Source organism: Hypanus sabinus, unplaced genomic scaffold, assembly GCF_030144855.1.
Source record: "Hypanus sabinus isolate sHypSab1 unplaced genomic scaffold, sHypSab1.hap1 scaffold_117, whole genome shotgun sequence".
Lineage (NCBI taxonomy): Eukaryota > Metazoa > Chordata > Chondrichthyes > Myliobatiformes > Dasyatidae > Hypanus > Hypanus sabinus.
Window position 1 is genome coordinate 347,913 of NW_026779229.1, and position 26,779 is coordinate 374,691.

Here is a 26,779-nt window from a genome sequence, read left to right on the forward strand (position 1 = left end):
AGATTAGACAGTATCTAATATAAAGAGGAACTTGTGCTTCCTGGGGGCAGGTCTGGCACATGTGACGCTCGCAAGGAAAACCTCAAGGAGGGCGATCAGCGGGAAAGGAAGAATGGACGAGGGTGTCGCGTAGGATGCGGATGTGTGTGGTTGGGGGGTAAGGGAAAGATATGTTTGTTGCTACTATCCCGTTTGAGATGGCGAAAGTTACGGAGAATTGGGCGCTGGACGCAGAACCTGGTGGTGTGGTAGATGAGGACCAGAGGAAACATCTCCCTTGTGGAGCCGCGGGTGGATGGGCTGAGGGCAGACGGAAGATGGGCGGAGGAAATGCGGTTTAGGGCAGCATTGCTGGGGAAGAAAGGAAGAAGGAGGACATCTCATTAGTTCTGGAATGAAAAGCCTCATCCTGAGAGCAGATGCGGCGGGGACAGAGGAACTGAGAGAAGGGATGGAATAGGTATAGTGCAGGTAGCTGAGAGAATCAATGGGTTTATACAAGATGTCAGTGGATATACGACCTCCTGAGATGAAGAAAGATAGTTCGAGAAAAGGGTTCGACGAGTCAGTAAATGGACTAAGTAAACTTGACAGTAGGCGCAGGAAGAAGCACCAATGCATTCTGAAGTGTTGTGTCAGAGGAGTAGGAAAGCGATACCGGTGCAGGCTTGGAACAAGGATTATTCCACATTCCCGGCAGTGGGTAGCGGTTAGGTCGAAGGTACATTGTGCTTATTGTAAATGTTATTGTGTAAGGGAGTGACATGACTTCACTTCTTTGTGCTTTGTTTAGATTGTACCTGTATTAAGGTGTAAAATCCCGTTCCCCATACTAACACTGATTATCCAGACCAAAGAAAAAACTGCCGGAGGAACTCAGTGGGTCAGTCAGCATCTGTGGAGGGAAATAGACCGTCAACATTCCGGGCCGAGACCCTCCCTCTGGAATGAGAGTGGACGGGAAATAGTCAGAGAAAAGAGGTGAGGGGTGGGGATGGGGCAAGAGCCGGGGAGTAAGAGGTGGATCCAGGTGAGGGGGAGGTGGAAGGTGGAAATAGTGACAGGGGTGGGAGGTGAGTGATCGGGGCAACACGAGGCTGCAGAAGATGGAATTTAATTCCATAGAGGATTAACAAAGTGGTTAGAGAGTATTTGTTATAGAGAATACGATGAAGATTCGCCAGATTGATCCCTGGAGTGGTGGGTATCGGCAAAGTGAAAATTATTTGGGATTTGATGAGATTTTACCTGGAATATGGTGTAATATCCTGCTCCTCATAAAAACACGGGTTATACAGACCAAAGAACAAACTGCCAGAAGAACTCAGTGGGTCGTGCAGCATCTGTGGAGGGAAATGGACTGTCAACATTTCGGGCCGAGACCCTCCCTCTGGACTGAGAGTGGACGGGAAATAGTCAGAGAAAAGAGGTGAGGGGTGGGTATAAGGGTGGGCTGGGGAGGGAGAGGTTGATCATGGTGTGGGGGAGGCAGTGGGGTAGAAGTGGCGACAGTGGTTAGGAACTGAGTGGTGGGGTCAGAACAGAGCTGCAAATGATGGTGCCAAGATGAGGCCACCCTCGCGGTGGACGGTCAGCTCGTTAACTTCCGGCTGGGTTCCCTCACCTCATGGTATGAATATCGATTTCTCAATTTGGTGATCAACATTTCCAATTTCCACACTTACCCTATTCGCCAGTCTGACCTTTTACTGCTTTTCACCTGCCCACTACTTCTTTGTGGAACCCCTCTTACTTATCTTCAGTCCAAAACGAGGGTCTTGGCCCGGAATGTCCACTGTTTGCACATTTCTATGAATGCTATCTGACCTGATGCCTGCCTGCTGCATATTGAGGAAATTATTTACATAGAGTATTGACAAAGAGGTTAGGGAGTATTTGCTACAGAGAGTGCGATAAAAATTCAGCAGACTAATTCCGAGGCTGTTGGAATTCTTAAATGAAGAGCGATCAAATTCGAAAACTCTTCCATTTGGGGAATTGAGGACTGACAAGTGAACACACGGAAATACCAAACATCTTTAAAGAGTGAACTGAGGATCCGAGTCTCTGAGGCAGGTGACGACTGTTCGAGACTGAGATGAGGAAATGTCTCCACTTGGAGGGTGGTAAATGTTTGCAAGTCCCCAGCACAGAGGGCGGTGAAGACTCAATGACCTTCTTTACATAAAACAGTGGCCGGCAGATGTGTGGAGCCGAAGGGATCGAGGAAATGAAGATCGGGCAGAAACATGTGGCTGAGATGGAAGAAAAGCCTCCATTTGTTGATGATTAGACGGGCTGAATGGCCCCTGCTGGTGTTTCTGACTTGATGTTTCAGTGTTCCTGTACATTAAGGCCAGAGGATTGTGAATAGAAATTAGTGTTTATAAACATAGACTGATTTAGATCAAACCTGCACAGTTCCGTTCTGTGTATAAATTCTATGTGAGCCCGGCATGGGGATGAGCTCTTGACTCTATGACCAGGGAAAGCGGAAAGGGGAAGTGTACAGAGCAAAGCGTTGAAATGTATCTGCTGTCAATATGAAATACTGTGGAAAATGCAGCATGTGGGTCGGGCGGTATGTGATGGGCGATCAGCGGAGTCACCGGTTCAGTAAGGAGAACCCCCACAAGTCACCTGATCCCGTTTCCCGCTCCCATTTTACCACAGATCTGCAGCATCTGCGGGTTTTTATCCCCCCGTGTATGTGTAGATTCATTTTCCGTCCGTTCAGACAAGGCAGTGAGATCCCGATCTGTCACGTTCACTCATTGAAGGCTTTTTTTTTTCTTGACTCCACTCCACTATTATGACCTGCTAAGCGTAGCCAATGTTTCCCGATGTTTGATCGTATTTCTGAGAGAATTAAGCTTTTTCCAATCATCTGGGCTTCTCAAAAATGTTTAAACTTCTGTTAAGCCTCCCTCTAGAAGTTCAGAAATAGCAATCTAGGCCGAATACCATTTCCACACGATTAAAACGGGCTATCGGTTTATTAGTTTTCTGTTGTATTTTTGCACTACTTATTTAATTATATACTTATTGCATTTCATTGTGTCCGATATTGTTATGTATTGCATTCTGGTGCTGCCGCAGATTCATTTAAATGCATTTATCAGAAAATGAAGTTTCCCTCCAGAATTTCCAAAGGAAGACTCCAGCTGTCTTATAATTCCGCACAATTAAAATGGGGAAACAGTTTATTATTTTTGGCATGTACCGAGGTTCAGTGGAAGTCTTGTAATCGGTAAAATCCAGGCAGGTCAATACAGTATATTGAGGTGAAATCGGGTAAATCAATAACAGCGTAACAAATTATTGTGGTTAGAGAGAAAGTGCGGTGCAGGTATATATGTGGTGCAAAGTCACATCGAGGTACATTGTGGGGTCAGGAATCCATCTCGTCACACTGGGAACATTCAGTTCGCTTATAACAGCAGAATGGCACGGTCCTTGAGCCTAATGTTATGTTTCTGTTCTATTTTATCTTCGACCCGATGGGAGGTGAGAAGTGAGAATGTCCAGGTCTGTGGGGATCTTTGATAATGTTGCCTGCTTTACTGAGGCTGCGGGCAGGACAGAGAGAGTCCATGAAGGGGAGACTTGTTTCTCTGATCTGCTCAGCTGTGTCGCAGTTCTCTGCTGTCTTCAGTCCAGCAGGTATCTCATCAGCTCAGTGCTATACTTATATCAACAACGTTTCTTCCAACAGTTGTCTTCATTGTGAAGTATTTTCTTCCGCCTTGTACCTCATTGAGTTTTCCAGGAATTGCTTTTTGTTTGGCTAAAACTACCAGAGGTTTAACTGAATCAACACGCGAGGTAAATAGAGCCATTAAAATTTCAGTGTTTCTGTTACAAAATGGCTGCTTAAAATGGTTAATCTTTGTCACAATGTAACTCATAGCGGATGATGTGGATTTTGTTATTTCCTCTCTCAATTATCTTTTGGCGAGTTACTTCCTCCGTTTCCACGGTAACAACTGGCCAGAACTGCAACAGGAGTTGCACAATTTTATCGCTCTTTGGTCACTGCCTCTCAGCATCCTGTCAGTGGCCTCTGGAGCATATGCAACAGAGTGACAGTGGGAGGAAAGGAGGCTGTTTGCATTGACTGTGTGGAATGTATTACACCAGGGTCAGAGTGGACTGAGAACTAACATATTAATGGTTGTGGCTATGGCATTTTCATCACATGGCCGAACAGTTTGGGGTGACACAAACATTTCTACAATCAGATTGTATCTGTGTGTTCAATAGAGAGGAAATACTACTGTTGCAGGGAACTTAAAGCAAGAAGAAGAAAATGCAGGATACGCCCAGCAGGTCGACAGCACCTTGAGCAGCCCCAATTATGAAACTGGGTCTTCCACTATTTCTACTTTCACAGATGTAGCTGAGATCCCAGCATTTTCTATTGCATAATTTTACATTATGAACATTTTGTTCCTGCCACACTGTGGAAAAAATGGCAGCTAACAGTGCAGGGTAAGATCCCACACAGCGATGACACAGGGATCAAATGTGCTCGGTTTAGCTGCTGTGGACAGGCTGAAGGACATCCTCATCCTCTGTACCGACCGGGGAACCAGCCTGAGCACCGGCACCGGCAGAGGGTCATTAGGTTCCAATTCACGATAGTTTGTGAATTGGAAATGTCCAGGAACACCACGGCAAATCGCTGGCACCAAACATCGCAGAGTTGTGTGTTATTATATTGGGACGAAGTCTCTGAGAAAATGGAATGGGCTGTTTGGGGCTTCAGTCCACTTGGTAATCATACAGGTGTTTATTGTGAACTTCTCAGTCTGCAGTGAAGCCGAGGATCCGCGAGATTGGACATTGGTTGTACGGATATCACCGACTACAACACGTTTTATCTGTCAAGCGGACTCGATGACAGGAAGCAGAGAGTGAAGACTGAAGATTGATTTATTGAATGGAGGTTTGTGACGAGTGGCATGCAAGTGATAACACTGAGGCCTCTATAATTCATTGGTCAGGACATTAACTTGAATGTGAATGTGCATGGCATCGTCAGCAGGTTTGATATGAAATTCGGAAGTATGCTTGATATTACAACAGGATACAATGAATTTAAAGAGATCTTGATCAGTTTTAGAGTTGGGATGTGGAATGGCAACTGTTTTTCAAATTGGACGAGTGACTGATGGTGAATGATGGACAGTCAGTCCATGGTGGGACTGAAATAGTGAATGGTGGGACACCGAGTGTGTGGAACAGAGAAACCGGGGAGTACAATTCTACGTTTTCCTGAAAGTTCAGCAAAGAAGGCTTTAACCATGCTGGCCTTCATCAGTTGTGGCATTGAGCTTTGGGTTATGGGTATTATATTGTGGTTACATAAATTACTGGTGAGGCTATTACAGGCCTATTCATAGGCAGACGTTTGGCCAAGCTGGATCTTTATTCCGCTGAGCACAGGAGAATGAGTTGGTATTGTAGAAGTTTATAAAATCAGGAAGGGACATAGATAATTTGGTTGGTCGTGGTATATTCTCTCGGATTCAAGATCCAAGTTATTTAATGTCATTCCAGTACACAAGTGAAAAGGAGAATAACATATTCTGGATCTGACGCAGGAACAATAGAAAAAACACTGGAAGATAAAGAGCACAATTATAAAAACACACACTACATATGATAGCTTTAAACATTGAACGTATGTCCATGAAATGATAATAGGAAGAGGAGTGTCTGGACATATGGTGACTGACAGGAAATTTTAAAATAGTGGTGATGGGGGTGTGGAACGGTGAGTTATTGGGTGGAGTTGTTGATTTCCTTTACTGTTTGAGAAAATAACTATTTTTGAGTCTACTGGTCCTGGAGGTGATGCCACGTAGCCTTTCCTGTTGGGAGTGGGTCAAAGAGTCCATGCGCAAGACCGGGTGGGACTGTTGCCGGCCTCTTTCCCGCATGCACTGCACATAGTCCATTCTTTGCAGCCTTTTTAGAAAGTAGAGATGTTGGGGAGCGAGCATTGTGGAATGTGTTCTGGGACCATGAGGGGTTGTGTGAGATGTGCACGCCCAGGAGTTTGAAACTGCTTCCGGTTTCCACAGCTGCTGATGTAAAGACGTGTGTGAGTGGTGCAAGTTCTCCTGAAATGGATAACCATCTCCTTTGTCTCGTTGACGTTGAAGAAGAGGCTAGCCAGTAGTCATTTGCTTCTGAAGGTGTAGATTTGAAGACACATGAGCGAACTGTTGACGATGGCCGTGAAGTCATCAGTGAGCTGGTGTCCACACTGACGGAGTACATGGACTGGGATGTTTTCTGGCCCGGCTGCCTCACAGGGGTTGAATCTCTGCACAGTCCTCTCATCTGCTGTTGTTACATTGTGTGGCTGTTCTCCTCGGAGAGTGCAGCTTTCGTGACTTGCTCGAGTTTCGAGCCTCGAAGCATTGTTTAGACCGTACGGGAGGGGAACGTGACTCATGCAGTCAGCGCCATTTTCACCAACGTAGTCTGTAATGCCGTTGATGCCCAGTCAAATATACCAAGGATTCTTCCCCAGGGTTGGGGAGTCCGAAGCCAAAGGCCACAGATACAATGGAGCGGAGACACCAGAGACACCTGAGAGGCCATCTCAAAACACAGTGCGAGTGATTATCTGGAACGATCTGCGCAGTGTTTGCTTCGTTGGTTCTCTGCCTCTGGTTCAGCTTTCTCACCATGTTTGGAAATTCCCATTCATTTTCAGCTGTCTGTGACTCAAGTTGTAGGAGACCTGAAATCAAATCAGAAAATGTTTGAAGCCATTCCGACACAGCGAGTTGGAGCTGAAACATTAACTTTGTTTCACTTCACAGATATTCCTTATCTATTGACTGTTTCTTGCATTTTCATTTATTTTTAGAACATTACGTTGGAATGATTTACGTCTCCTGGGAAATGGAATTGTATAGGACACACAATGTAATTCATTCCCTTACAGAAACAGGGCTTTCAGACAATCTAGTCAGTGTCATTCTCCGCCTAGGCCCATATACGTGCACCCAGACCACAGCCCTCAATACCTCCCTTATCCATGTACCCATAGAAAATTCTCTTAAATTTTGCAATTTAACCTGAATTTGCATTCGTGAATTATCGAAATAGTTCCTCCTCAGATTCCCCCTTAATATTCCACTTTTTGCCCTAAATCCATGACCTCACCAAACCTGAGGGGCAAAAAACTACATGAGTTCACGCTATCTATACCATCATAGTTTGTATACCTCAAGCAGGGGTATCCTTTGTAAACCTCTGGCAGGGGTTCGCAGTCTGGGAACCACGGACACCATGGTTAATGGTAGGGGTCTGTGGCATAAAAAAAGTTTCATCACAATCTCTTGTGCTTCACAGATTTCTAACTTGTTCAATCTACCCCTGTGACTCAGCTCCTTAAATACTAACAACATCCGTGTCTGCCAGGCCTCCTGCCGTCTCTACACTTGCCTGCCAAGAGCTATTTAGTGTAAGCTGCTCCATCTCTGACACATCCGTGCGCTTTCCAGATCTCTCCATCTCTAGAGACAGGTTGTTAACCAACATCTTTTATAAACTTAATGATTCCCGTGATAATCTCGACGATGCCTCTTCCCGGCCTATCACCTCTAAATTTTCTCAGTTTCATTGCTCCCCCGGCATCTGTTCACAGGATCCGGCAGTCCTCCCCCCACTATTGATGCAGGCCTCACTCACATTTACCGTACTCCCGTGCTCACCCCATCTTCCTATCACCGTAACAGTGATAGAGTTCCTCTTGTCCTTACCTACCGCCCCTTCAGCCTCTGCAACTTCCACCATCTCCAAAGAGATCTTACAGCTAAACATATTTTCAACTTCCTCGCCCACCCCACCCTCTTCTTTCAACAGGGATTACTCCCTCCATAATTCCCTTGTTCATTCATCCCTCCTCACTAATCTCCCTCCATCCACTTATCCCTACAAGTGGCCTAAGTGCTACAACTACCCGTCCACCTCCTCCCTCCCCTCCATTCAGACACAAAACAGTCCTTCCAGCTGAAGCGACACTTCACCTGCGAATCTGCTGGTGTCATCTATTTTGTCGTGTGCCCCCGATGCGGCCTCGTTTACATTGGTGAGAACAGCCATAAATTGGGAGACCATTTTGCCGAGCATCCCTGTATCATCTGCCACAAGGGAGACTTTGCAGCGGCCAAACATTTTAATTCTGATCCCCATTCCGACGTCCCGGTCAATGGCCTCTTCTTGTGCCAAGATGAGACCGCCCTCAGGGTGGCGGATCAACATCTTATAATCCATCTGGGTCCCCTCCAACCTGATTGTATGAATAATGAATTCTCCTTCCAGTAAACAAAGCCCACCTCTCCCCCCCCATTCTGAACTTTCATTTCTCCCTGGGTCCCCTCATTCCCTTTCTCCTATTGACAACGCTCTGATTCTTTCCTCTCCAGCCCTTGAACAGACCATCACTTGACTTCACCGATCACCTTCCAGCTCCCCACTTTATTCCCCCCCCCGACCTTTGTATTCAGATCACTTCCCCCTCCTGCTCAGGAATGAAAAAGGCTCGTGGTCCAAACTGTGGACAGCTTACTCTTTTCCTTAACCACTGCCTGCTGTGCTGAATTTCTCTAGAATTTTGTCTGTGTTACTCTGGATTTCCAGCGTTTGCAAGCTTTCTCGTGTTTAAGTGTGGCAATTACCGTAAGAATTATTTGGGCTTTGTTAAGATTGTACCTGGAATATGATGTAAAATCCCGCTCCCCATACTAACACGGGTTATACAGACAACAGAACAAACTGCCGGAGGAACTCAGTGGGTTGGGCAGCATCTGTGGAGGGAAATGGTCCGTCAGCATTTCGGGCCGAGCCCCTCCCACTGGACTGAGAGTGGACGGAAATAGTCAGAGAAAAGAGGTGAGGGGTGGGGATGGGGCAAGAGCTGGGGAGTGAGAGGTGTATCCAGGTGAGGGGGGAGGTGGGAAGGTGGAAATAGTGATAGGCGTGGGAGGTGAGTGATTGGGACATCACGGGGCTGCAGAAATGGAATCAAATTCTGTGGAAGATTATCTAACAAGTAAGAGAGAGTTTGTTTTAGAGATTCACCACATTGATTCCTGGAGGACGTTGAAGTCTCAGTGATCGTCTTCACATAAAACAGAGGCCGGCAGTTGTGTGGAGACCGAAGGGATCGAGGAAATGAGGATAGGGTATAAACATTTTGCTGAGATGGGAGAGCAGCCGCCATCTTGTTGATGGTTTGATGGGCTGAATGGCCACCTCCTCCTGTTTCTCACTTGATGTTTCAGTGTTCCTGTCCAGTGAGGCTCCGGGGGAATGTGAATAGAAATTAGTGTTTATAAACGGAAAAGTGATTTCAATGAAACCTGCACAATTCTTCTTCGGGTGGGAATTCAGTGTCGGACCGGGATGAGAATTGATCCAGTAACTCTGAGAACCGGGTGGTGGAGCGATGGGGACGGCGAAGATGCAGAGGGAGATATTAAAAATGTAGCTGGGCTAAATATGAAATAATATGTAAAATGCGGCCTGTAGATCGGGCAGTGTGTGAGGGGCGAGGAGCAGAGTCACCGGTTCAGACGGGAAACCCTCCACCCGTCACGTGATCCAGGTTCTCACTCCCATTTCAAACGCAGATTTGCAGCATCTGAGGGTTTCGCTTCCGAAGCCCCGCCCCCACTCTCACAGTCTCCGGATGGGCGGGGGTTTTCGTTCCGTTCTCTGTTGAAGCGGATCGTCGTCTGGGAGCCGGAGGACCGATCGCTTTCTGCGGGAACAATTGATCAAGTTCTCATCGGTGGATATTGATAACCGGTCACTACGGGTAAACGTGACCTACATTTTCCCATCGGTGAGTACGGAAGTCGATCCCGGGGGAAGTTGGGCACCTGATGATGGGCAGGGAGTCCCGTTAACATCCTCGAACCGGTGGTCTCGTCCCGCTTCCTGGACACAACCTGTCGTGGTCGGTCCAGGTTATGGGACGTTCACACCGAACTGCCTGAGATGAGCCGCCGTTCAGCCCCTGGTGTTCTGGTCCCAGGAGCGGGATGAGATGGTGATGCCGAGACTGAACCCATCCATTAAGACGTACCTGGTGAACTTTACCTCCATCACCCGGCCCGGTACTGGATCCAAACTTCACTTGTATGGATGCCTGGGGTCGATAATTGTTTTACATATTTGCAGCACACTGGAAGCGGCCGTTCGGCCTATTGTGTTCTTGCAGACCGCGAGGGTTAACCAGAGTAATCGCACCATCGGGACACTCCTCCACGTGTATGAGTAGTTTCATCTTTCCCAGTTCAGACAGGACAGTGAAATCCAGATCTCTCACGTCCTCTCGGGGGACTGGGAAGTTTATTTTCATCTTCTTTCCGTTACCACAACTTGCCGAAATGCTGACAGTGTTTCCCGATATCTGGCCCTATTAATGAGAGAATTATGTCTTGTTCATTTATCTGGGTTTCTCGGAAAAGTGTCCACTCCCTCCAAAATTTCCAAAGGAGCAACCCAGGCTGTCTAATATTTCCACACGATTGAAATGTGGAATGTTTTCCATGTACAGAGGTGGAGTAAAAATCATGCCTTTGGTATCATCCACACAAATCAATACATTGCAGCAGTACATTGAGGTAAAACAAATCATTCTGGTTACAGAGAAAGTGCAGTGCAGGTAGATATGTGGTGCAAGGTCACATCGATTTAGACTGTGAGGTCAGGAGTCCACTCGTCACGCTGTTCGCTTCTAACAGCAGAATGGACACCGTCCTTGAGCCCGGTGGCATGTTTCTGTTTTGTTTTATCTTCGTCCCGATGGGAGGGGGAGAAGTGAGAATGTTCAGGGTTGTGGGGATCTTTCCTTATGTTGTCTGTTTTACTGAGGCAGTGGGAAGTATAGACAGAGTCCATGGAGGGAAGGTTGGTTTCTATTACGTACTCAGCTCAATCACTGTTCTCCGCTATTTCATTCAATTAAAGGAAGAGCAGTATCCGTATGAAGATGTGAAGTATCGAATGGGATACTTTCTGCGGTGAATTGATAAAGTGTGTCGAGTAGAAAATGACATATACCAAAATTCTTATTGTTTGTTCTGGCTTTGTTATATTGGAATCTGTTATCTACCAGTGTGTACTATTATTATCTATTATCTGTGTATTGCGGGAGGAACATCAGAGACCGCCCTTGATCCCATTCTCCCATCTGGCTCCATCTGCTCATCACCTGCCGATCTGGTTCAACCTCTGTCCAGCCTCTGTCCCACCAAGTCAGTGTTATATATCAGCCATCTTTTTCAACCACTGCCCAGTCTGTATCCCACCACCTCAATGATATATATCAACCATCTTGTTCAACCTCTGTCCAACCTGTATCCCATGACCTCAGTGATATATATCAACCATCTTGTTAATCCTCTGCCCAGCCTGGATCCCACCACCTCAATGAAAAATATCAACCATCTTGTTCAACCTCTGTCCGGTCTGTATTCCACCACCTCAACGATATATATCAACCATCTTGTTCAACCTCTGTCCAACCTGTATCCCATGACCTCAGTGATATATATCAACCATCTTGTTAATCCTCTGCCCAGCCTGTATCCCACCACCTCAATGAAAAATATCAACCATCTTGTTCAACGTCTGTCCAGTCTGAATGCCATCACCTCAATAATATATATCAACCATCTTGTTTAACCTCTGCCCAGACTGTTCCTATTGCTACAATGATATATTTCTGCAATCTCTCTTTTAAACTTTGTCTTCACAATCAAGTTTTGCTTTCCATCTTTTCCAGAATTGTTTTTTTGACAGTTAGGACTACCAGTGGTTTAACTGAACACAGCACGTGGCAGAGTAAAAAGCAGTCATTTGTATTTTAGTTTCACCTTTACAAAATGGCTACAGTGTTAACCTTTGCCATAATGTAACCCATAGCATCTGAAGTTGTGTTTGTTATTTCATTTTTTGTTTATTTTCGGTGAACCATTTCCTCCGTTTCCAGGGTAACGGCCCGTCAGAGCTGCAGCAAGTGTTGCACTTTTTATCGCTCTGTGGTCACCGCCTCTCAGCGTAGAGACAGTGACCTCAGGAGCAAATGTAACAGAGCGATTGATAGTGGGAGAAAAGGATGCTGTGATCATTGACCGTACGAAATGTGTTACACCAGGGTCAGAATGAACTCAGAACTAACAGAGTGGTTGGGGTGGGATGGTATTTACAGTTTAGGATGGCAATCAGTTACTATCTGTGCATTAAAATGAAGAGGGAGAAAATACTACAGTTGCAGGAAATTTAAAGTAAGGAGGAGAAAATACTGGAAACGCTCAGCAGATCGGCAGCATCTTGGACAGTCTCAGTTCTGGAACTGGGTCTTCCACCATTTTTCCTTTCAGAGATGTATTCTGATGTACTGAGTTCTCAGCATTTTCTACTGTATAATTTTACATTTTGTTCCTGCTACACTGCAGGAAACGTGGCAGCCAGCTGTGCTGGGCAAGATCCCACACAGCAGGAAGATTGTGATCAAATGTGCTCGGTTTAGCTGCTGGGATCAGGCTGAAGTGTATCCGCATCCTCTATACAGACCGGGGAACCAGCCTGAGCACCGGCCCCGGCAGCATTAGGTTCCAATTCCAACTCAGTTTGTGAATCGGAAATGGCAGGAACTCCACGGCAAATCACCGGCACCAAAGCGTCTTTGTATGGGTGATGATATTGGGCTGGTGACTGAGGATATGGAACTGGCAGTATACAGGCTTCAGTCCAGGTTGGTATTTCAATAGCTGGGATCGGAATTTTCTGTCTGCAGTGAAGCTGAAATCCCGGGATGTTGGACATTGGCTAACGGAAGATCACCGTCTAAATTGCCCACTAGGACATCATCAGTCAAGTAATTTGGAGATTATTTAAGAGTTAACTAGGGAGTTAGGTGAAGTTGGGCAGTGACTTTGTTCATCTGAACTTTGTTAAAGTCTGTAACAAGATTCCGCATGGCAGCTGATCGGGAAGGTTCGGTCACGTGGGAGTCACGCGGAGCTGGCGAGGTGGATTCACACCGAGCTCGAGAACAAGAAGCAGAGGGAGATGATTGAAAATGGTTTTATCGAATGGAGGCATGTGACGAGTGGGATGTGTGTGTCAGTGTCGAAACCTCTGTAATTAATTCATGCCATTGATTTATATATGAATGTACATGGCACGGTGAGCAGGTTTGAATTGAATTAAATTGAATTGATTTCCTAAATCCTTCACATACATGTGGAGTAGAAATCTTTACGTTACGTCTCGATCAAAATGTGTAATGAAAGTAATTTACAATATATTGAACAGTCCATATAATACAGAGTACACTCAATTGAGCGTGAGTTAACTAGTCTGATGGCCTGGTGGAAGAAGCTGTTCCGGAGCCTTTTGGTCCTGACTTTTATGCTGCTGTACCGCTTCCCGGATGGTAGCAGCTGGAATAGATTGTGGTTGGGTGACTCTGGTCCCCAGTGATCCGTCGGGCCCTTTTTACACACCTGTCCTTTTAAAGGTCCTGAATCATGGGAAGTTCACAACTGCAGATTTGCCGGGCTCTCCGCACCACTCTCTGCAGAGTCCTGCAATTGAGTGAAGTAAAGTTCCCATACCAGATAGTGATGAAGCCAGTCAGGATGCTCTCAGTTATGCCCCTGTAGAAAGTTCTTAGGATTTGGGGGCCGATACCGAACTTCCTCAACCGTCTGAGGTGAAAGACGTGTTCTCGTGCCTTTTTCACCGCACAGCTGATGTGAACAGACCACGTGAGATCCTCGGTGATGTGGATGCCGAGGAACTTAAAACTGTTCACCCTCTCAACCCCAGATCCATTGATGTCAATAGGGGTTAGTCTGTCTCCATTCCTCCTGTAATTCACAACTAGCTCCTTTGTTTTTGCGACATTGAGAGGAAGGTTGTTACTTTGCCATCACTGTGTCAGAGAGATGACCTCTTCCCTGTAGGCCACCTCTTTATTGCTTGAGAGGAGGCCAATCTATGCGTTGTCGTCGACAAACTTAATTAGCAGATGAGAGCTGTGGGTGGCGACACAGTCATGTGCAGACAGGGAGACTAAATTCGGGAGACCGGCTTATCAGGCAACAGGTGACAATGAAATTCAAAGGCATCTTGGTCAGTTATGGAGATGGGCTGAGCAATGCCAAATGGTTTTCAACTTGGACGGGTGAGCGTTGGTGCATTGTGGACAGTCAAACTAGGTGGGACTGGTATAGTGACTGGGAGGGCACCAAGTGTTGTGGAACAGAGCGACCTGGGAGTACAAGAGTACAGTCACTGAAAGTGGACGTGCAAGTATAGAGGGTGGAAAAGAAGGATTTAATCATGCTGGCCTTCATCAGTTAGGGCATTGAGTTCTGGATTATGGGCATTATATTGTTGGTGTGGCGACACAGAGTATTCTGTACAGTTGTGTTGACCCTGCTGTAGGAAATATACTATCAAGTTGGATCGGGTGCAGACGAGTTTGCTGAAGACGTTGCCTGGACTAGAGGGCCGAGTCATAGGCAGAGGTTGGCCGAGCTGGATCTTTATTCCAGAGGAGAATGCGGGTGGCATTGTAGGAGTTTATGAAATCAAGTGGGAGCATAGATAATGTGGTTGGTCGTGGGATTATCCCCAAGGTTCAAGATTCAAGATTGTTTACAAGTGTAAAGGAGAACAAAATGATTGTTATTCTGGATCCAAAGGAAGTCCTTGTAAATCTCCTCTGTGCTCCCTCTATAGCAGCCATATCGTTTCCTGTAGTGAGGTGACCAGAACTGAACACAGTACTCCCAAGTGGGATCTAATCAAGGTCTTGTATAGCTGTAACATTACCTCACGCTCTTGAACTCAATTCCGTGACTGACAAATGTCAACACACCATATGCTTTCTTATCAACACTGTCAACATGTGCATCAGCTTTGAGTGTTCTATCGACACTAGCCCCAAGATCTCACTGATCCTCCAGATTGACAGGAGTATTACCATTAATATTACATTATCTTGGAATCTGACCGAAATGAACCGCTTCAAGCTTATCAGTATTGAACTCCATCTGCCACTTCTCTGTCCAATTCTGCACCCTATCGATGTTGCACTGTAACATCTGACAACCCTGTAGACGATCCACAACACTCCCAACGTTTGTGTCTTCAGCAAACTTACTAACCCATCCTTCAACTTCCTCATCTGGGTCAGTTGTAAAAATCACAAAGAGAAGGTGTCCCAGAACAGACCCAACGGAACACTATCAGTCATCATCATCCCTGCAGAATACGAACCATCTGCAGCCGCCCTTTGCCTTCTGTGGCCATGCCAATTCTGGATCCACAAAGCAAGGTCTCCTTGGATCCCATCCCTCATTATTTTCTGAATGAGCTTTCCTTGGGGAACCTTTGCTAACCTCTTACTGAAATACATATACAGTACCTCCACTGCTCTACCTTCATCAGTGTGTTTTGTTACATCCTCAAAGAATTCAGTCAGATTCATAAGGCATGACCTGTCCTCAGCAAAGCCAGGCTGACTATCCCTAATCAGATTATGTCTCTCCAAATGCTCATAAACCCTGCCTCTCAGGATCTTCTCTAAATTTGGCCCACCACTGAAGTAAGACTCACTGGTCTATAATTTCTTGAGTTATCTCTACTCCATTTCTCGAACAAAAGAGCAACGTTTGCAAACTTCCAATCTTCTGGTACTTCTCCCCACCTCATTAATGATGCGAAGATCATCGTCAGGGGATTAGCAATCTCCTCCCTCGATTCCTACATTTGCATGGGGTATATCTCGTTCAGTCCCGGCAACCTAACACTTCGGCCTCCGTTAGTCTCAATAGACATGGATTTGCACCTTGGAAAGTTTCCAGGGCGCAAGCCTGGGCAAGGTTTTTTAATGGAAGATCGGCAGTTGTCCAAGCTGCAAGTCTCTCCTCTCCACGCCACCAATGTTGTCTGAAGGAAGGGCATTAGGGCTGTGTACTGCAAGGAACAAAGCACAGATATATAACTGACTCCCTTTGCGTGTACCACACCCCCACTGATGCAACTAGTTACCATACAAAACATCATAAATACACAACGCAGGATGCAATGCTGATAGAGAACAGATACATGGCTCCTACACACAAGTTCAGCTCTGATACAGGGTCTTCCACCTGAAATATTAACATACTCTCTGTCTTGTTGAATAACTCCAGCATCTTACTTTATTTATTTTAATGATTTTTCCCAACTTGTTGTTCTGTATGTATGGCATGTCGACATTGTGTTTGACATTGTGTCTTATAACTAACTATCTGATAATAGCCAGGTGACATGCTGAAAGAAATCTTAACTGAGTTTTGGTGCTAATAATGGTCTTAAACTCCTGCCGGAAAAAAAAAAAAAACTATAGTGGTTCAGAACAAGATGTCACGATGCTACAGGTGAAATTGGATTGTTCAGGATGTCAGAGTGTCTCTGTATAAACTCAAATCCTATATTGTCATAGGTGTCAAGGCCAGGCAATGATAACCTGAAAGGAGACAGTGAGCATCAGGTGTGACTGAGAAATCTGTATAATCCAGTGACGAGAGTAGTAGAAGTCTCATCGTCAGCAGAAATGGTTCACTCCACACTGCTGTAACACTTGTCCATTACTCACCACAGCGCCACCAGTGGTAGGAGGACCAAAGCAGTGGGCGCTGTCTGCTCAGCCTGCCTCGGCATTCCGTGGACGCAACACTCCTGGTCCAGGGCAAAAGATTGGTTCCAAAGAGGGAATTGCCTGCAATACAGAGAGTAGATAGTCTGCAGAATCCTGGTCCAGTGTACATTCCATGGAGAGATCAAAAATGGACATTATGTGACAGTGGGTGGATGGGCGCAGGTGGATCAGGTGGACCCTACCCTCAAGTGTTCAGTGGATCGGCCCAAGATGTTTGGAAGTGTTTCCCTCCGTTTAAAAACAAAACAGTATTCTCCTTTAATTAATGGCTGATCCTCCTGTTGTTGTTTTGTTTTGTTACAGAACAGTAAAAACTGATCACACCTCTCACCAAAATGCGTCAATGTTCGAGCAGTGGAGGGGCTCCAGTGACGTCAACATCGGGAAAGGACATGGGTATGTTGGCGAATTATTATAATTTATAAATACTCTGCGGATTCTGAGCCTGAGCTTAATGCAATATAGGCAATTGACAAAATTGAAAACTGAGCAGGGAGATGAGAGAGAGGGAGTTGACATCTCTGGGGAAACATGGTCACACGTGGAAGGAGTACATTTACCGTCTGTTCCTGCTCCTCTGACAGATTGTGATGTACATTAAAATAGCGAGTTACTCCAGAAGACAAGACATTCTGTAGATGCTGAAAGTTTTGGGCAACAAAAAGACACACAAAATATTGGCAGAATTCAGCAGGTCAGACAGCATCCATGTACAGGAATAAACAGTCAACATTTCAGATCAGGACCACAAGGAATAGAAAGTAAAGTGACAATATCTAGAATTTCTGTCCCCTCATTTCCAGACCAATGAAGGGCCTTGGCCCGAAACATTGATTGTTTATTCTCCTCCATAGACGCTGCCAGACATGCTGAGTTCCTCCAGTATTTTGTGAGGAATCCCAGAGATTTGCAGAGGAAGGGGTTGACCAGGCAGTCAGACAGTAACCCATTGCAAAGCGGTGGTGATGGTCAGTACCAGGAGAGTGATGGTGATGGTTACTATATTCTCAGCAATAAGCAGAGTCCTTTCAAAACAGGGAGGTATTTTCCTGGGGACACGAAAGAGCAGACTTAAACAGATGGAACTATGCCACCTCCTACTCCCCGGCGACCCCTACCCTCCAGCCCAAACCCATTCTCCCACATATATATTTCGGACTGTATTTTGTTTTTTTAAAAAAAAATTATTGAGTTTTCAAATGATTACAGAAAGAAAAAAAATTATCCACCCTATCCCCCTCCCCTTAACCCCTCCCCCTAACTTCCCTATAGAAGAAAAGGAAAAGAAAAAGAAAGAAAGAAAGAAAGAAAGAAAGAAAGAAAGAAAGAAAGAAAGAAAGAAAGAAAGAAAGAAAGAAAGAAAGAAAGAAAGAAAGAAAGAAAGAAAGAAAGAAAGAAAGAAAGAAAGAAAGAAAGAAAGAAAGAAAGAAAGAAAGAAAGAAAGAAAGAAAGAAAGAAAGAAAGAAAGAAAGAAAGAAAGAAAGAAAGAAAGAAAGAAAGAAAATCGGAAGATCCCCACATGCTCCACGGAGTTCATAATAACTTTAGTATATATATTTATTTCTTTCCCCAAATAACCAATTACTTTATCTTCGGAGCACCTATATATTTAATCCTGTCTTTTGTAAATAAGGGTGCCAAATTTTCAAAAATATTTCATATTTATCTCTTAAAATATAAGTAATTTTTTCAAGTGGAATACAGCTGGAAATTTCATTCTTCCAACGATCTATACTTTAGTATGAATCCGATTTCCAAGTAACTGCAATAGCCTTTTTGGCTACTGCCAGTGCAATTTTTATGAATTCTTTCTGATATTTATTCAATTTGGGTTTCGGTTTTATCCCTTCAATATCACCGAATAAAAATAATATTGGGCTATGTGGAAGTTGTGTTCCAATAATTTGTTCCAGTAAAACTCTTAAATTTGTACAAAAAGGTTGAATTTTAGAACAAGACCAAGTAGAATATAAAACAGTACCAATTTCATGGTTACATCAGAAACACTGATCAGATAAATTTGGGTTTTATTTATTTATTTTTTGTGGTGTAATATAAAATTGATGTAAAAAATTACATTGCACTAATCTTAACCGGACATTTATTGTATTTCTCATACTATCAAGACATAGTCTTGACCAATTTGTTTCTTCAATTTTAATATTCAAGTCAGTTTCTCATTTTTGTCTTGACTTATGGATTCGTTGTTTAATTGCCAGTTTTTGAATCAAACTATACATACAAGAAATATTTTTTTTAGGTTTTCCTTTTTGAATTAAAGTGTCTATTTCATTAGATATCAGTAATAACATTGTTTGAACCGATTTTGCTCTTAAATAAGCCTTAATTGGAAGTAACAAAAAAGATTGTTTGATATTTTATATTTATTCTTTAATTGATCAAATGACATTAATATACCTCCTTCAAAACAATCTCCCATATATCTAATCCCTTTCTGAAACCAATTATATAAATTTGATTATCCATTGTAAAAAGAATAAGTCTATTTTGAATTAAAGATCTCTTTGCTAATAAAGATTTCTTTATCTCATCATCAACATTTATCTTATTGTAGATATCAATCAAATGTTTTAATATAGGAGATTCTTTCTTTTCCCGTATCCATTTAGACTCCCATTTATATATAAAATCTTCTGGTGTATTTTCTCCTATTTTATCTAGTTCTATTCTAATCCATGCCTGTCTATCTTTCTCAAAAAAAGGTGCAATAAATCTAAGTTGATTTGCTTTATAATAATTCTTAATATTTGGAAGTTGTAACCCTCCTAGATAAAATTTCCATGTCAATTTTTCCAACGATATTCTTGACATCTTACCTTTCCAAATGAACTTCCTCACATATTTATTTAACTCTTGAAAAAACTTCTGGAGTAGTTGTATTGGTAGTGATTGGAATAAGTATTGTAATCTAGGGAATATATTCATTTTTATGGTATTTACTCTAACTACTAACGTTATTGGTAATATCATCCATTTATCTATATCTTCTTGAATTTTTTTCAATAATGGTAAATAATTGAATTTATATGTTCTTTATATCATTACCAACTTTTATACCTAAATATTTTATACTGTTTATCAGCCATCTAAATTGAGTTATTAATCGACATTGACTATAATCTCCTTTAGTAGGAGGTAAAATTTCACTTTTATCACAATTTAGTTTGTAGCCTGATATTTTCCCATATTCTTCTAATCTGGAGGATAATTTACACAACTAGTTCAATGGGTTTGATAAATAAAACAGAACATCATCAGCAAATAAGTTAATCTTGTATTCCTCCTGGTTAACTCTGAAACTCTTAATATCTGGGTCCATTCTAATTAATTCAGCTAATGGTTCTATCGCCATCACAAATAAAGCAGGTGATAATGGACAACCTTGCCTAGTTGACCTTGTTAACTGAAATGGTGTTGACATTTGACCATTTGTCACTACTTTAGCTTTGGGATTAGTATTTAAGGTTTTAATCCATTTTATAAACGATACTCCTATTCCATATTTTTCCAATACCTTAAATAAAAAAAAATCCCATTCCAATCTATCAAATGCTTTTTCTGCATCTAAAGCAACTACCACACTCATTTCCTCCCTCTTTTGAGCCAAATGAATTATATAACCGAGTTACATTATCTGCCGATGGTCTATTTTTAATAAATCCTGTTTGATCCATGTGTATTAATTTTGGTAAGTATTTAGATAATCTGTTGGATAAGATTTTTACTATTATTTTATAGTCAGTGATTAAGAAAGAAATAGGTCTATATGTTGGCTTTAAAAGATCTCTATCTTTTTTTGGCAATACTATTAAAATAGCTGTCGAAAAAGATTCTGGAAGTTTGTATTCTTTCCGCTTGGTGTATTAACTCCATAAAAGGAGGAATTAATAAATCTTTAAACTTTTTATAAAATTCAGGCGGAAATCCATCTTCTCCTGGGGATTTATTACTTTGAAATGATCATAGAGCTTCTTCGACCACTTTTAATATAAAAGGCATATCTAATCCCTTCTGTTTTTCTGAATTCAATTTTGGAAGAGTTATTTGTGATAAAAACCTTTCTATCTTGACATTATCATTTTGTGGTTCTGATTTATACAGTTCAGAATAAAAATTCTTAAAAGTTTCATTAATTTCTAAAGGTTTATAATTAATTTTATTTACTCTTGTTCGAATTGCATTCATCTTTTTAGAAGTCTGGTCTGTTTTTAACTGCCAAGCAAGAACCTTATGTGATCTTTCACCTAGTTCATAATATCTCTGTTTAGTTCTCATAATTGTTTTTTCCGTTCGATATATCTGAAGTGTATTATATTGTAACTTCTTATTAACAAGTTGTCTTCGTTTTTCTTCTGCCATATATTTTTGAGATTCTTTTTCTAATTTTGTAATCGCTTTTTCCAATTGATCTATTTCTATCATATATTCCTTCTTAATTTTAGAAGTATCTTATTATCTGACCTCTCAAATATGCCTTCATTGCTTCCCACAATATAAATTTATCATCAACTGAATGTGAATTTGTATCTAAAAAGAACTGAATCTGCTTTTTTATAAAATCACTAAAATCTTGACGTTTTAGTAATATTGAATTAAATCTCCATCTATAAATTGATTCCTCTTTATCTATCATTATCATTGTCATTATCAATGACCTGACAATATTCTTGCTTTATATTCCATATTTTTCACTCTGTCTTGAATATTCATTAATAGGAAAAAAATCTATTCTTGAATAAGTTATGTCTAATTGAATAAAATGAGTAATCTCTTACTTTTGTGTTACTTCTCCATATACCAATCTTTCATCAATGATAAAATTAATTTTGCTACTTTTGATTTTTTGAGAACCTTTGTTGATCTATCTAAAACTGGATCTAGACAAAAGTTAAAATCTCCACCTATTAATATTTTGTCATTTGCGTTAACCAAATTCAAACAGACCTGGTATAAATTTTACATCATTTTCATTTGGTGCATAAATATTCATAAGAGTCCAAAGTTCTGAAAAAAATTGACAATGTATAATTAAATATCTACACGCCGAAACAATTAATGCATTTTGTATTGTAATTGGCAAATTTTTATTAACCAAAATTGCAACTCTTCTCCCCTGTGAGTTAAATGAAGCTGCAATAACATTTCCAACCCAATCTCCTTTTAATTTCTGATATTCTTTCATAAGTGTGTTTAAGTGTGTTTCTTGAAAAAAAGGTATATGTATTTTCATTTTTTTTTAATGTGTGTTAAGATTCTTCTTCTTTTCACCGGTCCATTAAGCCCATTAACATTAAAACTTTAAAAATTTAGTATATTAGTCATTATTTTTAATTGGGTTACTCCAATATATAATAATACCTAATCTTTCAACTTTCGTGGTACCTTGGGGAATCTTTATAAAATTAACCATGTTGCTATGTGTGCCCCACCGATCATCCAGGCAAAAAAAGAAAGCTAGAAGAAAAATAGATTATAAAGAAAAAAAAAACAAAATACCCCCCTACAAATGTTGTGGATAAAAAAGAACACAACATTACCCCTCTCTGTTGTACGGGTCTTGGCAATCGCCATGACTACACACGTGAATCCCGTAGCAATCGATCCAAAGCTCCCCCAGCTCCCCCGCGACATAAAAAAGTATATATATGAGAAGAAAAAAAGAAAAAAATACTACTCACAATTAATATTTCTCAAATTTTGCCTTTCGCTCCCTGTATCATACTTAAATGTCCATCAATTCCATTCACTGTCTCTGACTTCATCTTTAATCCATTACGCTTGGAAATCTCTATGTGTAGTTAGCGAATAACGAGGAGTTTTCGTGCGAATTCCTCCGCTTCTCGATAATCGGTAAAAAATCTTTTTCCATCCTCCAAAAAAAAAATTATCACTGTTGCTGGGTGACGCATTATGAATTTATAACCCTTTTCTCATAAAGCTCTTTTCACTGGGTTAAGTTCCTTCTTTCTCTTCAAAAGGTTATAACTTATATCAGGATAGAAAAGAACTGCTTTCCCTTCTATCACCAATGTCCCTTTACTCTTTCTAGCACATTGGGCAGCCGCCTTCAGGATCTTTTCTTTATCTCGGTATCTTAAGCATTTTATCAACATTGATTGAGGATTTTGATCAGCTTGAGGTCTTGATCTTCCGGCTCTATGAGCCCTTTCAGTTTGAATTAGAGTTTCTTCTTCCATTTCCAAGTTTTCAGGGATCCATTTTTGAAAAAAAATTATTGTATCTTCGCCTTCTGTATCTTCTTTAAGCCCAACAATCTTAATATTTTTTCGACTGCTCAAGTTTTCTAGCTTATCCACTTTTTCCAACAATTGTTTTCTTTCTAATGTCCAGGCAGAGATATTATTTTCCGTTTTATTAATTCTTTCAACCATGTCTTCCGTTCTGACTTCCAAGTCTATAATTCTCTTCCTATTTTTTCCGGTCTTTTTATCATTTTATCAAACATAATCTCCATATTTATCTTTTTTTGATTTCTTTTAATGCGTTTAATTTTTCTAATTTACACACTGTTTGCATCAAAGTTTTTTTCTATATTTCCAGAAAAACTTTTTTATCAAGAGAATCCGAATCGGCCTCAGATTCACATTCACTTCCGGTTTCAATCGTAACTGGGATTTGTGGTTCTGTTGCTCGCGTTTGCGCATGCTCCTTCCTTCACGTTTGCGCAGTTCTTGTTGGTCTTTTTCTTTAGAAATGGTCGATGTTGCCACAGTTTCCTGTTCTGTATCACCGCAGGTGAAATGTACCTGAACCCGCGGTTCTCTGGCAGCAGTGGCCCTTGATTCTGTTCCAACTTGCGTTGTCTTCACGGTAGTAGTTTTCTTCATCTTCTGTTTATGAGACACAGTTTGAAACAATCTGGAGTAGGTTATAAGTAACTTTTTGGAAGTATTTACTAACTTTTCTTCACGTAAACATTAATTTACTGATTTTTTTACGGGAGCGCTGGTTTCCCGCGTCTCGATCCTACGTCATCAGGTGACCCCCCCCCCCCCCCGTGTTTTGTTGTGATCTTTAGGTTCCAGAGAGAACGTTACTACCCAGTATGGTGTTGAAATTTCTTTAATGCCCCTCATTTTCCTTCACAGGTCCAAGCTCAGTGATCACCGAGCTCCTGGCAAGCTGGGACGATTCCCAGCTGCTGCAGTTGACGGATATCTACCGGGACAGGCTGGAGCAGGCGATGGAAGGAGGGGTGCACGGAGTGAGCCTGGCGTTAAAGGCCGAGAATCAGTTCAGTGGAGAGGAACATCGAGTGAGTGGGAGGGAGAATGGGTTTGAATTTTCACACATCACAGGACTGATGGGTGTCGGGACTATCACTCATCGGATAATAGAGCATAAAAACAAATCAGAAATAAATAAATTCTTAAAAATATTAATCTCAAGCGATGATTGAAAAAGTTGTAAATACCCCTGCTGGTGGCTCAATGTTCCGAGTGAGGCGAGTAGGCAACAGTTCTATGATGTTGCAATAAACGAGAAATGGAAATACGGTAGAAATCTTTATTTCGGGAAGAGTGTACAGTGTGACAGCAGGATTCAGTGAGAACAGGGGCATTACGACCGGATGCCACAGGAGCTCGAGTGTGTTCTGTTCTGGGTGGAGATCATTCTGTGACAATCTGTAACTGCAAACGGTGTGGATCGGGGAATACGGCCATGTTGTAATGTGTAATCACTGAATAAACCTCCATTGGAAAGGAAAGGCATCAGGTGTCAGCCGGTAATCCGCTGTCATGTTGGGCACTGGCGGACTGAGGAGATGAATCACATCATCTTTTCTGCAACTTCTCCGAGACTGCTCACGCTGTTATAAAAACCCTCCTGACTTCTTTCCTCATCTGTGATCGTTATTTTCTGATTTTGTTTTACACGGTCAGATCCGGTGAGGAATTATTTATGGTTTTGGAGCCAAGTTAACGAAGCGGTCACAGACCAGCCAGGATCTCATTGACTGGTGGACCAGGTTCACGGTGAATGTCCCTCCATGTGCTCTGCACTCAGAATGTACAGTCCATGTCCAGACGGGATCAGCACCCGTCCGGATGACTGCTCAGTGTGATCCCCTTACAGAGCACATAATTTACTTCTCATTCTCTGTGTGAATCTGTCAGTCCCCAATATGTTCACCGTTACTCTTCACAGAAAATCTCTGATCTCGCTGATAAGGGAGAGCGGGCGGACAGTTCTAAACTCCTCCTGAGCCTGGTGATGGAGAAAGGCTCCCGCGCCCGGAGGGTGATGTGGGAAACCTTTGTGAAAATGCGGATTGAAGTCCCAAAGTTTGACAAAATACTGAAGGAAATACAGGAACATGGTGAGATAATATCAGAGGTTAAATTAATTTTGGATTCAAACATTACATAGTTATAATTTGAGGAATTGAAACATGATAAATTATTTTAAATCTGAACAGGTTGTGTTCCGGTTCATCCACCCGTACCGGAAATTCCCAGTGAGCTGAAAGGTGAGTGAAAAACCGCTGTTTCCACTGAAGGTTGATATTATGTAGGGGCATGTTGTTGTTGAGTCACGGGGATTTGATCAGGTAAATGTTCCACCATGACAGAGCGCACAGTGAGACACAGGGAAAAATGTTTGCTGGAGGGAGAGTTTTCACAGGACAGCATGAGGAACCACGCAGAGAGTTTGTGAGTTTCTGACTAGTCTGTTCAAAGCGGAGCAGCATATGAACCCCGCTCTGTTCCCATCTGCACTCCTTTAGTACAAACAGTGCTGAAGTTATACAGTTTAATATCCCACGCAGTAGTCCTGAGGAGATAGTGTTAGTCAGGGTGTGATGGGGGACAAAATCCTCAGCTCAGTCCACAGAAGCTGAAATTGATGTGTTGTGTGATGGACACTGTGGAAGGGTGAGAGATGGGAATTAGGACAGAGAAACCGATGGTTATCGGATTGCGGCAAGGAAGATGGAAAGGACTGAAAATATCTATAAATAATTTTGCAATTAATTAAATTGTGACCATCTGGATAAGAAACACATTACATCCGTAAGCAGATTGTGTCTGTAAAAATGGAGCCCGGGTCAGCGCATGCGCCCAAGAGATTGTAAGGCTTCCTAATCGCAGAATGAGTTGGATCACTCAACTGCACATTTAATACAGGAGAGAATGAAGGAAAGACATATATGGTAAAAATGATTAATCTTAGAGTACCCCATGTTTTAGCTTATTACTCGAAGCCCTTGAACAGAAACACAAGGAATCTCAGCCACAACCCTCGTTCAGCCATCTCATTTCCAAGAACAAATTCCAAAGACGTTAATTTTCAAATGGCACCAGAGGAAGTTTTCACACTACTCATGTTTCTATCACCTCTGTTAATGCTTTTCCAGTACACTTTCAGACTATAAAACCCCTCCGTTTCCCTGCACGAAGAATTTGGTAATTCTCTACAATTTGCCTACAAACTTGTTCTTCACTTTTCTTCATTCTGTTTGCCGAGGAAGAAGACACGGCAGTGAAGTTCTCTCACGTATTTCTGAATACGAAAGAGATTTTCTCCCTTATTATTGAAGAACATTATTTCTACCATTGTCACATTCTCTAAAGTAAATATTTCAAAATTCAGTGTTTTCTTACGATCCCTGTTTCACCCGAATTGAGAGGCCGCACACTCCCTGACAGGTTTCTGACACACCGTGAGACCCCCACACGCCCCGAACAGGGTCACGACACACTGTGAGAGCCCACACACCCCTGGCAGGGTCCTGACATGGTGTGAGACCCCACACACCCAAAGCGGGGTCTTATCACAATGGCGGACCCTACAGAACCCTGACAGGGTTTTTAAATACTGTGAGACCCCACTCAACCCCGGCAGGTTCCTGACACACTGTGAGATCCCGCACACCATGACAGGATTTGAACAAACAATGAGATCCCACACACTCCTGTCAGGATCCTGATACAATGTGAGACCCAGATCTTAGGTACATAGAAACATAGAAAGCGTACAGCA

The 26,779-nt window shown here is 42.4% G+C and overlaps 1 protein-coding gene across 3 annotated transcripts in view; it reads left to right on the forward strand.

The window, feature by feature from the left end:
- The window catches only part of LOC132386463 (NACHT, LRR and PYD domains-containing protein 12-like), a 235,372-nt gene that overhangs the window by 195,870 nt on the left and 12,723 nt on the right, over positions 1-26,779 (forward strand). For all 3 annotated transcript variants that reach the window (XM_059958757.1, XM_059958756.1, XM_059958758.1), the window contains 4 exons: positions 17,057-17,149; positions 23,884-24,050; positions 24,944-25,115; positions 25,215-25,265. In XM_059958757.1, the coding sequence (XP_059814740.1) occupies positions 17,089-17,149; positions 23,884-24,050; positions 24,944-25,115; positions 25,215-25,265 (451 nt within the window). In that variant the 5' untranslated portion in view covers positions 17,057-17,088. The remainder of the gene's footprint in view (positions 1-17,056; positions 17,150-23,883; positions 24,051-24,943; positions 25,116-25,214; positions 25,266-26,779) is intronic.